The 12,116-nt window shown below is 44.1% G+C and overlaps 2 protein-coding genes across 2 annotated transcripts; both read right to left on the bottom strand.

The window, feature by feature from the left end:
* Window positions 1-396: 396 nt before the first annotated feature.
* Window positions 397-2,134, bottom strand: LOC121545069 (protein transport protein Sec16A-like). Its single transcript, XM_041855437.2, has 5 exons — window positions 2,091-2,134; window positions 1,169-1,386; window positions 1,007-1,063; window positions 803-902; window positions 397-701 (listed from the first exon to the last, which is right to left on the bottom strand). Exons 2-5 carry the CDS (start codon window positions 1,352-1,354, stop codon window positions 529-531), a joined length of 516 nt encoding a protein of 171 aa, XP_041711371.2. The 5' UTR covers window positions 1,355-1,386; window positions 2,091-2,134; the 3' UTR covers window positions 397-528.
* On the bottom strand, window positions 2,033-11,738 carry LOC121545070 (uncharacterized protein KIAA0754-like). Its single transcript, XM_045208971.1, has 4 exons — window positions 11,705-11,738; window positions 4,521-4,590; window positions 4,251-4,356; window positions 2,033-2,824 (listed from the first exon to the last, which is right to left on the bottom strand). The coding sequence occupies exons 1-4, from the start codon at window positions 11,736-11,738 to the stop codon at window positions 2,033-2,035; spliced, it is 1,002 nt and encodes a 333-aa protein (XP_045064906.1).
* Window positions 11,739-12,116: the final 378 nt, after the last annotated feature.

Below are 12,116 nucleotides of genomic sequence, written 5' to 3'. Positions count from 1 at the left end.
TGGATTGCACGGACCATCTCTCAATTGTGCTCACTCGCCTTGGCCTTTCAGCAATTAAAATCAACTGAGTTAACCTGTGTCTACAATCACCAACCATGTGCCCTCTGAATTAAATAATAATATTGTTTCCAGTCAAGCAGATGAGTTACATTTCCTGAATCAACCAATGAGACAATAAAACCAGTGTCATTAGATGGGTTTGTTGTGTGTCAAATATACTTGTCTGTACAGTATGTAACGTAAAGCAATGCGCAAGCAATGAGCATGGTAAATTATGATAGAACACATCAAATTAAATTGAACATGACGACCCGAAGGAGAGATATAATTAAAAGATGATCTTTTAATAAATGTTCAATGCTGACGTTTTTTTATGCTGAAAAATGTATGGTGAATTTGCCTGTTGGCCTGTTGGACAAAAAGAAAAATAGTTAACATCCGTGCTACTTCAGCCTTTTGCTATGTTAAAGTAAAAGCTCAGTTAATGATGAATGGATACATTTTGGAAGGATTTTCCAGATTCATACATCAGTAGGGTAGAGTGTCAGGTGGCACAATCATTGGTGCCATGAGGTCAAAGTGTGAGGGAGGGAGCAGGCCAGAGAGCTGTCGAGGAAGTGGTCCAGGCCCCTGGCTTGGAGGCTTTGAGTTGGTCCCATCAGTGTAATGCATTGTAGGGTATCTGCTGCCCCATAGACCTGCTGGTAGTGGGAAAGGTGTTAGCAGGAGATCACCAGGGAAAGCTATGATTGGCTGACAGATTCTTGGAGTTAAACCACATGTAGTCTAAAACAATATTCACCTGCTTTCATGGAGTAAGGATTCACTCCTTTGGGGACACTGCCAGGGTTCCCCTGAAATCCATACATCCCCATCGGTGGAGTTGGTGGTACAAGCTTGTTCTGTAAAACACATCAACACATTTTCTAAATTGTTAGTAACATTAGCACAGTTGAAATACAATGGTCTTTCACTGCTTTTTATTGAATGTAATTTAAGTGTATACCTCAGCCTTGGGCTCAGTTTTGTCAACCCATCTGTGCAGAGTTGGATCCCAGACAATCTGAGGAAGAAGATATTAGCAATGTGAAGCAAGCCAAAAATGAAAAATGAATAATCCACCCAATTGTCTCTACATAGAATATACTGTAAATAACAGGTTCCTTACAGATCTGTCTTTGTCCTCAGGTAGATGAACCTCCTTCTTATTAACTTTTCCACTCCCAAAGACCCAGCTGAGCCAGCTTCCACTGTTCTTGTGAACAGCAGGGGTCTCGGGCTCAGCCACCGGCCGGCTGCCAGTCTGGCACTGAGGGTTGGCCTCGGAGTGTTCTGGCTTGGTGATGGACATCATAGCAGGATGCTCAACATATCTAAGCCGGACATCTGTAATAAGTGGGAGAAGTCAGGCGACTGCTCATGTCACCATACAGAACAATCACTAGCTGACAGGTAGGAACGTCTTGCTCTGTTACAACCCAATCTTAACCTCCAAGCAGTCACAGGGATTACTGGAAGGTTCCTCAAGGATGCTGCGATCACATTTTTGTTGTTGTTTCAAAATCAACAAATCCCGGCATATTATGTGAGGGCTTGCAAATTTGCCAATCGCCGCATTATTTCAATGTAAATGTATTTCGGCATAAAACAGTCAAATCATCGCAATATTATCGCATAGAACTGACCCATTAACATATTACAAAAAGCACATTTACTGCATAATAAGGTTCAATCAAGCCACACGTCAACAAATGTTTCCCTTGTCAGCTCATTTTCGCAAGAATTGCCGCAGCAAAATCTAGCATATTTGCCTGCAAATATCACAAAAATCCCTGCGATATCCTGGAGAGATTGACTGGATTACGAAAATGTATAAACTCACTACTGTAAATCGCTCTGGATAAGAGTGTCTGCTAAATGACGAAAATGTAAATAGAAAATAGAGCTAAACCTGTTTTATGTAGAAAATGCATGAAAGTATTACAGCCATACACTCACATGAGCCATACATACACATTTGGTCTGTCACAACTTATTCCCACGCTATCACAATGGCAATGTCTTTACTTATAAGATAAGGCTTAAATGACCTCTTCTCTTGGAATAGAAATCCACAGGTGGAGTACACACTCCACCATCCCATTTCAACAGTGGTGCCAACATGGGGATGATGGGAGGTGGTTGTGGATGATTGTTTCCATTCTCCACAGGGGACGCTGGCTGTGGGGAGGATCCCCTCCCTCTGTGCAGGAACACTGGCCTTTGGGAAGATCCACTCCCTGTGAGCAGGGACGCTGGCTGTTGGGAAGATTCCCTTCCTTTGCGCAGTGACACTGGCCATCAGGAGGATCAACTCCCTCTGTGTAGTGATGATGACAGCTGGGAGAATCCCTTCCCTCTGTGCAGGGACACTGGTTGATTGGAGGATCCCATCCCTCTGTGCAGGGATGAGGCCTGATGCTCGGAGGATCTCCTCCCTCTGTGCCGTGATGATGGCTGCTGGGAGAATCCCTTCCCTCTGTGCAGGGACACTGGTTTTTTGGAGGATCCCATCCCTCTGTGCAGGGATGAGGCCTGATGCTCGGAGGATCTCCTCCCTCTGTGCCGTGATGATGGCTGCTGGGAGAATCCCTTCCCTCTGTGCAGGGACACTGGTTGTTTGGAGGATCCCATCCCTCTGTGCAGGGATGAGGCCTGATGCTCGGAGGACCTCCTCCCTCTGCGCAGCAAAGTTGGCTTTTGGGAGGATCCCCTCCCCCTGCCCAGCGATGTTGGATGTTTCCCCCCCCCCACTCTGTACAGCAACGTCGGCTGCTGGGATGATCTGCAGGTATAATATAGAACACATAGTAATTCCCTAAAATATCAACCACAATCTATAACATCATTGTCACATACACTGAGTGTGAAAAACATTAAGAACACCTGCTCTTTCCATGACATAGACTGACCAGGTGAAAGCTATAATCTCTTATTGATGTCACTTGTTAAATCCACTTCTCAGTGTAGATGAAGGGGAGGAGTGAGGTTAAAGAAGAATTTTTAAGCCTTGAGACAATTGAGACATGGATTGTGTATGTGTGCCATTCAGACGGTGAATGGGCAAGACAACATTTTTAAGAACCTTTGAATGGGGTATGGTAGTAGGTGCCAGGCGCACCGGTTTGTGTCAAGAACTGCAACGCTGCTGGGTTTTTCACGCTGAACAGTTTTCCGTGTGTATCAAGATTGGTCCACCACCCAACTCAATATTAGAAAGCTGTTCTTAATGTTTTGTACACTCATTGTAGATCAATCCCAAACATGTACATTCATTTGTACGTGTACTGATACTGTAAATACACAAATTACATTAATGTTATCTACAATATATTATAATACCGTAAGCCTCTTTGCTGCGGGGGGATCTCCTTCTACAATTTTGAGTGGATGTTCTTCATTTTAGGCATATTCCGCTGTGTTTTGTATTTTTGTTTATTTAAAAAAATATGTGTTTGGAATGGCACTCTTAACTACAGGAGATGATGCTGTCATAAAGCATTTGATGTAAGTATGTAGGACAATTACCCATAATGCTCACTGACTGAACATTTAAAATTACCATGGCAATTATTGACGCATTCACGTACTATCGGAAACTTGGAACCTCAGAGTTAAAATGAATATAAGTTATTTGCATAGAGTTTCCTATTGGTTGATTCTGATACTTCACACGTAAGAAAATTGGGATCAGAAATGTCAGAGTTTCCTAGTTCCGACTTGCACTTGAACGCGGCATATGGTGAGGGGCCTTCTATGATGTAGGGCAGGTCAGCAACCAAATTATTTTACTGTGCCCAGTCGCACACAGACTTTTATGGTCCCACACGTTGCCACCAATGGATTCAAAATGAGTAGCCTAACAATTATTTACATGGCCCCAGTTACATTTGCAACCAAATAATTTTTCTGAGAGAAATCAATAATAGTTGCACACAAATGGTAACAGTGAGCAATTCACAGTGAGCAATGAGCAAAATAACCATAGATGGGAAGTTGACAATAGCTTATTAGTAGCATAAATAAATTGTATTTCTATGGTTGCAGTCCTCAAAGATTGAATTGCATTGAACTGAATTAATCAGATCCAATGATTTACCGCCCGTAGGGTGGGGTACCGCTAGTCATCATTATTATAATCACCATCTCAATCATTATCACCATACCATCATATACTTATTCTTCTGTATCTCAGACTCATCTGGCACTACCTTAGATATGGCAGTCTGCAACTCAATACACTGCCCCTGCATGGTGTTCAGCTTCCCCTGCATGTGGTTAATCGACTGCTTAACATCGTTCAGCAGGATCTGAATCCTACAGGAAATCAGGTGGTTCAACATACTGAGGTGATGAGAGGCTTCAGACAATGCCCATTGGACCATCTTTAGGATTCTTTCTCACTTAACACCAATCTTATTAGGAATGGACCTTTGTGCAGAAGATGTTACTATAGTGTTATTTAGAAGAAAAAAGTGTACTTTGTCAGGTGCCGAAGGGATGACGGGATGTCTCCCTGCTCCAGTGAGCTCTGTTGGCAGGTCTTGTTCGCTGTTGGAGGAACGTGAGCCAAATTAGAGGAAAAATATCTATGGTTGTTCAGCAATGAAACATTCAAGGCATATGGGGGATTGTTCTTCCCTGGGAAAAGAATAACAACAGCTGGGGTTTACTTTCAAACTTTTAGATAAAGTGATACGGTACAATCTTTAAACCCATCAGAAGTGTAGTGCTTACCTCCATGAAAACATTTATTTTGGGCAACATTGTCCCAATTTTGACCACTAGATCCAACTTGTGATGCGCAGATCTTGATGAAACGGTCAAGTCAACATTTTGTTAGACATTTCAGAGATAACATTAACAATTGTACACGAGACAGTGCTTCCAGATATTGCAATCCCAGTTGGTCCTTCTGAGGTATGTAAAAAATCTGGTGTGTGAGTACTCACATGAAAGGTATCCATGATTCTAGATTAAGTGATAACCATCAGATGGGTCAGCAATGGAATGATTGCAGGCTACTTTATGTCTTGGGCCTTTATGAATCATTGAAATACAAGTAATATTGTGAATTTGTAATGCATAACTGCCATGGTAATATGGAATATTCCATCAATGAGGGTTGCAGTGGCCATGCTGTTTTTGGACTATGAGACCCTGGGCTATATACTATGATGAGCAAATAACATGCATAGATTTTGCATTACCCATTGAACGAGTCAGTGTCAACTGATTATTCGCAAAAATAGCAACTTTATTTTCCTTCCTGGACACTGACTCGTGCAATGCGTAATGCATAATCTATGCTTGTTATTGTCTCATCAAAGTATATAGCCGAGGGTCTCATAGTCCTATAACAGCATTGGCCATTGGAATGATCAGTCAAAACAACTCACTTTTACGATAAATCACTTGACTTGAGTATTTTGAGTTCGGAACTAAAACATTAAAAGTAGGCTATAGCTTGACGCATATGCTTACCTTGGACAAGCGTATCCAAAAGGCCTATCCAGTCGTGCGTGAAGATACCGTTATGCAGATAAAAGCGCAGGACCGTTTGAGACACGCTCGGTAATGTGAATCTGTCACACTGACGTAAAAGCACATTTTAATTTATAATTCACACCGTTGAATGTCCTGCAAGCCAATCAGAATCGAGTTTTAAACAATAACGTGGGTTCCGTGGAACGTCACAAACATATTAGGCCACTTGCGTCACAGATTACAGTCAGTGAACATGGGTTTAATAGAATAACTTTGTTTTTCCCCAGAGGAAACTTCAGGGAAATCTTATTTGGCTATATGTATATGCACATCGTATTGAATTGAGATTACATTTACTGCACCACTGAAACTATGTAACCTAATCCTATGAGGATCATATGTCAAATGTCAGAATCATGGCACATGAAAACATAATGAAACTGACTTTGTAACAGTTGTTAAAGTACTTTGTGAATTTCACAATGTTCATATATTAATATAGCATGTTGATTTGTTATTATGCATGCCTGCATCCGGAGGCATTTGAAACCCCACCTCTTTAAGGAATACCTGGGATAGGATAAAGTAATCCTTCTACCCCCCCCAAAAAATTGTAAAGTGGTTATCCCACTGGCTATAGGGTGAACGCACCAATTGGTGAGTCGCTCTGGATAAGAGCGTCTGCTAAATGACGTAAATGTGCCCTTGAGCAAGGCACCTAACCCTAATTGCTCCTGTAAGTCGCTCTGGATAAGAGCGTCTGCTAAATGACTAAAATGTAAATGTAAATGTAAATGAATAGGAGAGTGTGTATTTACGTTTTGCCCTGCGTGCTCAAATAATTTTGATGCACTATGAGAGGTAGGCACGCTTTTTCTGTCGTCTTTAGAAAAGTTAGATTCCTTCAAGCACAAAGTCATACACACAGTGTTTTGTTCATGAATAATGTTGTATATTTAGAGTTTACTCATGAGTGGATGGTATTGTTAAGATGCAATTGTAATTTTTAGGATGATATTAACATTCTGAATTCAACATGTGGTTACTAGCTAGCTAAGGTATTGTATGTGTGAACATGGCTAGCTCCTCGACTGATACCAGTCCTTTGTATTGTGCGTCTATGTTGTAGAAAGAGGCGACAATGGCCAGAACATATTTGTGCTCTACAAATATTTTGTCTTTTCTTTTGGATGCAGAGAGAATTCTGATTCATTAAAACAGCCTGATCTCCGAAGTCCACGTCTATAGTCCCAATCAATCACACACAATGCAGAGATACAGCCGTGCAGTACAGTGCCGGTTATGGGTCCTTCTAGACCCGGATTCATCGTTCATCGACGTCAGCTCAATCACCGCGGCCCTGCTGCTCTAGAGACTCTGTTTACATCATTAAGGTACTCCTGCCGCCTTGTGGCAAAAAGCGGATCTGCAGTCTATATTCTCTCTTGTTTATTTCTTTTCTGAAAACGATGTATTGAGAGTGCTGTTTATGGTTAACTAATATAGAAGTGTGTTCATCAACAGACATTTTAACATAACATTAGTGGTTTAGTGACATGGCATCTTTTAATGGTGATGATGAACCCAAATTCACTGCTGGGAAGGGGAGGTTTTTCTCATACCCTGATCAAACACCTGTAAAGCGTGTAGGTGCAGTAGGTTCCCCCATGTTTTGCTCCACTAAAAATACTGATGAAAGCCCTTCATCTAGTGTTAATCAAAATGCCCCTGTAGATGGTTTAGCTGAGCTGGTCACTCAGCTAGCCCAGGAAATAGGGAGCTCCATTAGGGAGGAAATACAGAGTGGCAGGTCCAGCACTCATGAGCCACCAGTAAGTACAGAAAAGATAAGTGATCATCACTCAGAGTCAGCAGGATATGTAGACCTCAGTAAAATGAAGTTCATCATGCAATCAGATGTAAAGGAACCTCCTACATATAGAGGAGATGGTACAGACAAATGCTCCATTCATGAATGGGAGGAGTTGATGAGAATATACTTGAGGAGGAAGAGATGTCCTGTTGGGGAACAATCGGATGAGATGATTAGTCGATTATCTGGCAAAGCAAGAGACATGGTAAAGATACATTTACGCAATGAGACAACTGTTAATCCTAAAGAGAAGCCAGAGATTGTATTTGACATTCTGAAACAGAATTTCAGCTAATTGGCCTACTCATGCATGCCTTTAGCTGATTTTTACAATACTAAACCTGTACCCGGAGAGGCTGTTATGGAGTATTGGGTTCGATTGAACAAGGCCGTAGATGTTGCTGACGAGGGTCTTAAGAGACAAGGTAAGAAGATTGACAGTTACAACTCAGATGTCGTCATGATGTTTGTAACATACTGCCCCGACCCCAAACTGGCAGCAGTATTCCAATACAAGTCTGCTGAGAAATGGACTGCGAGTGAAGTACAGGAGAGAATGTATGAACATGAACGCCGCAGAAAGGCCACCATGTGTCATTCTACCGCTGTATCCTCAAAGCAAGTAACAGTACATCCCCAGAAAACTCAATTTGAAGGCGGGGCCAATGCTGGTGCGTGCAGTGACACTTCTCTCACATCAAGCGCCAAACAAGATGGGCAGAGTGCAAGTATCGAGAGGCTCATTCACCTCCTTGAACGTACCTTAGAGAAGAGCATACCACCTGTTATGGTTTCACAGACACAGGCCAGGGCGCCATCTTTCCCCGCCCAGCCCTTCAGGCGTAGGGAATGCAGGGTTTGTGGCTCAACAGATCACTCCACTGTGATACACTGTAGACATGAGAACCTGTGCTTCTGGTGCTTTTCCCCAGATCATTGGAAATCAAATTGTCCAAAACAGGGGGAACGCTATGCCAATCCCGGCGGTGAGAGACGCCCAACACAGCAGCAGAGAAACCCACTACAGCAGCAACCGTTAAACTGACACGCCCACAGGTGAAGGGGGGAAATGTGGGTGTTCAACTGTCTACCCCCAGGAAAGAATCTGATGATCTTGAGAAAACATATGAGATGTTGTGCTCTGATGCGAAAGAAGGAGAGAAAATTGTTATGTTAGGTTCACAAGCGGTTGAGGCTTTTTCAGATTTATTTTACACCTCTGTGTCTGTACATGGGAAAGTGCAGCTTAAGGGCATGCTTGACACTGGGTCTATGGCCTGTACATTGAGTGAACCTACTGAGCAGAGACTTTTGGAAGCAGGTGCCCTTCCTCAGCAATATCAGCCTCCTAAAGAGTTAGTGTTAGTGGGTTGTGGGGGGAAGAAGGCCTCACCAAAGTGTTTCTATGGGATTGATGTTAAAGTGCCCACCCTAGTTGTTCCTGGACAGCGTGATGATCTTATCCTGGGATCGAACGTCATTAAGGATCTATTGCATGAGATGAAGGGCACTGACGAATACTGGAAGCTAGTCAACAACATGGATGGCCAGACTCACTCACCAGAGGGTGAGCAGTTTCTGCAGATGATGACAAGTGTCACAAGATGGAAGGGACAGCAAGTTGATGGCAAGATTAGGACCGTGAAGCTCACTCAAGCTGTGACTCTTTTTCCCAAGACTGAACACTTAGTTTGGGGTAAACTTCCTAAAAAGGTGGCATTGTCTCCAGGCAGCACTGTAATAGTCGAGCCTACCAGGTCAAAGGTCATGCCCAAAAACATACTTGTGGGTAGAGTTATTACGCCCATGTGGGGAGATGGCTTGGTCACTTTAAAGGTAGTAAACTGTTCAGATAAACATCTCACTCTAAGACGTAACATGAAGCTGGCCGATGTGTCTACATGCTTGGCTGTTGAGGATGCAACAATTTTTCAGGGCCTTCATGAGGTGAGGAACACCCCAGTGGAACAGAAGCAGGATGACAATGGCTGCCACAACCTGAAACAAAGACTGTCTGATCTAGGATTAGGAGACATCGACATTGATGGATGCCAAGTGATTGACCAGTGGAAGGAGAAGCTTGTGAATACCATCACAAAATATGAAGACATCTTCTCAAGACATAATCTGGACTGCGGAGAAGCCAGGGGTTATGTTCACCGTATCCATCTGGTTGATGACAGACCCTTCCGCCTACCATACAGAAGGGTTCCGCCTGCTCATTACCTGAAGCTGAGGAAGGTATTAACAGATATGGAGGAAGTAGGCCTTATACGCAAGTCGGTTAGTGAGTATGCCTCCCCTTTAGTCATGGTATGGAAGAAAGACGGGAGTCTGAGGTTATGCACTGACTTCAGGTGGATGAATGCACGAACGGTGAAGGACGCTCATCCCCTTCCTCATCAAGCAGATTGCCTCGCAGCCCTTGGTGGCAGTGCATTTTTCAGCACCATGGACTTGACCTCAGGATTTTATAACATTCCAGTTCATGAAGAGGACAAGAAGTACACAGCCTTTACCACACCGATGGGACTTTGAGTACAATCGCATGCCACAAGGTCTGTGTAACAGCCCGGCCTCTTTCATGAGAATGATGTTAAGTATATTTGGGGACCTACATTTCTCAAATCTCCTTTGTTACCTAGATGACTTGTTGGTCTTTGCACCCACCGAGGAACTGGCTCTGCAGCGACTTGAAGTTGTGTTTAGCCGTCTAAGTGCCAACAATCTCAAACTAGCACCAAAGAAATGCCACTTCCTACGAAGAACAGTGAAATTCCTCGGACATATCATTAAAGAGGACGGTGTGTCAGTGGACGCTGAGAAGGTGGAGGCCATTGCCAAGATGAGCCAAGCTCAGCTATCTCCCGATTGGCGCAGTGGTCTAAGGCACTGCATCGCAGTGCTAGCTGTGCCACTAGAGATCCTGGTTTGAATCCAGGCTCTGTCGTAGCCGGCCGCGACCGGGAGACCCATGGGGCGGCGCACAATTGGTCCAGGGTAGGGGAGGGAATGGCCGGCAGGGATGTAGCTCAGTTGGTAGAGCATGGCGTTTGCAACTCTGGGGTTGTGGGTTTGATTCCCACGGGGGCCAGTATGAAAAAAAATATATATAATAATAATGTATGCACTCACTAACTGTAAGTCGCTCTGGATAAGAGCGTCTGCTAAATGACTAAAATGTAAATGTGTACTCCCTCTGCTTGGAGGCTGAAATCCTTCTTGGGGATGGTATTATATTACCAGCACTTCATTCCTGATTGTTCCTCCATAGCCAAGCCTTTGTTTGCACTCACTGGGGGTCAAAAGAGAAGAGGAAGAGATGGGAGGAAGAAGGGCAACAGTGGGATTGGACTGAGGAGTGTGTCATTGCATTCCAGAAGCTGAAGGATGCTCTTCTGAATTGTGTCGTGCTGGCTCACCCTGATTTTGAGAGGCCGTACATTCTCTTCACTGACACTTCTTTGGATGGTCTCGGGGCTGTGCTTTGTCAAGTGCCTGAAGGTGAAGATAAAGCAAGGCCCATAGCATTCGCAAGCAAGACCCTGAGTAAGTCGCAGAGAAGGTATCCGGCACACAGACTTGAATTTCTAGCACTAAAATGGAGCGTGTGTGAGGAATTCAGTCACTGGCTTAAGGGGCACGAGTTCACTGTCTGGACAGATAGTAACCCTTTAACGTACATCATGACAAAACCCAAGCTGGACGCTTGCGAGCAAAGATGGGTTGCCAAGCTTGCGCCGTACAACTTCGATTGAAGCGTATCCCAGGCAGCAAGAATACAGTTGCAGATGCACTGAGCCGCGACCCCTTCGCAGTGACTGCCGCGCGGAGACTTATGAGGGAGTCCTACTTAGCACTTCTGTCTGAGGCTGTTGGGACGCCAAATGATGATGTCCAAGATGCCTTCCGGTGGGCTTCTTATCTCCAAGAGATAACCTCCTTGACCACTGCTGAAGTGAAAGCTATATGTCAGCTCCATATCGACTGGGAATGTTCAACGGAGATGCAAGCAATCCAGCTTGGTTCCAACATCCAACAGCTGCTTTCTCCTGGTATTGACACTTTGCCTGAACTCTCGCATGAGGAACTTCGAGGTCTCCAGCTGCAAGACTCTGTGGTTTCCAAGGTCATCCCTTTCGTCTTCAATAAGAAACGGCCCACCAGACGAGACCGATATGATGTTTCTTCTAAAGTGTTGTTGCTGATGAAGCAGTGGGACTGCTTGATCCTAAGAGAGGGAGCTCTGTATCGTGTCATTAAAGAGAGTCACACAAACCGGAGAAAATTCCAACTATGTCTTACCAGAGGTGTTGCGACTCAAAGCAATGACCGGCATTCACGACCTTGCAGGACATCAAGGCCAGGCTAGAACTCTAGCCCTGGCAAGACAGAGGTTTCTCTGGCCTGCAATGGAGAGAGACATCAAGAAGTATGTACGCTGCTGCCAGAGATGCGTTCTAGCAAAGACTCCAGAGCCAGCGGCTAGAGCCCCGTTAGAGAGCATCAAAACCTGCTCTCCCGTGGAGTTTGTTTGTTTGGATTTTTGAACAGCGGAAGACAGTAAGAAGAACTCAGTTGACGTTCTGGTGGTGACTGACCACTTCACTAAACTTGCCCGTGCATGGCCATGCTGAAACCAGACAGCCAAGCAAGTAGCTCGTAAACTGTGGGATCATGTCTTCTGTGTCTATGGATTTGCTGCAAGGATCCATTC

This window comes from Coregonus clupeaformis, chromosome 29 (assembly GCF_020615455.1).
Source record: "Coregonus clupeaformis isolate EN_2021a chromosome 29, ASM2061545v1, whole genome shotgun sequence".
In the NCBI taxonomy this organism is placed as follows: Eukaryota; Metazoa; Chordata; class Actinopteri; order Salmoniformes; family Salmonidae; genus Coregonus; species Coregonus clupeaformis.
Note: the sequence above shows the minus strand (reverse complement) of the source record. Positions and strands in the feature narration are given on the sequence as shown.

Coding starts and splice junctions, on each gene's coding strand:
- LOC121545069 (XM_041855437.2), bottom strand. CDS start 1,354: ATGATGTCCATCACCAAGCCAGAACACTCCGAGGCCAACCCTCAGTGC. Junction 1,064..1,168: donor CTGAGGACAAAGACAGATCT/GTAAGGAACCTG, acceptor CTTCTTCCTCAG/ATTGTCTGGGATCCAACTCT. Junction 702..802: donor TCCTTACTCCATGAAAGCAG/GTGAATATTGTT, acceptor TCCCACTACCAG/CAGGTCTATGGGGCAGCAGA.
- LOC121545070 (XM_045208971.1), bottom strand. CDS start 11,738: ATGCCGGTCATTGCTTTGAGTCGCAACACCTCTG. Junction 4,591..11,704: donor TTTGAGTCGCAACACCTCTG/GTAAGACATAGT, acceptor TTCCTCCAACAG/CGAACAAGACCTGCCAACAG. Junction 2,825..4,250: donor TGCAGACTGCCATATCTAAG/GTAGTGCCAGAT, acceptor TTATACCTGCAG/ATCATCCCAGCAGCCGACGT.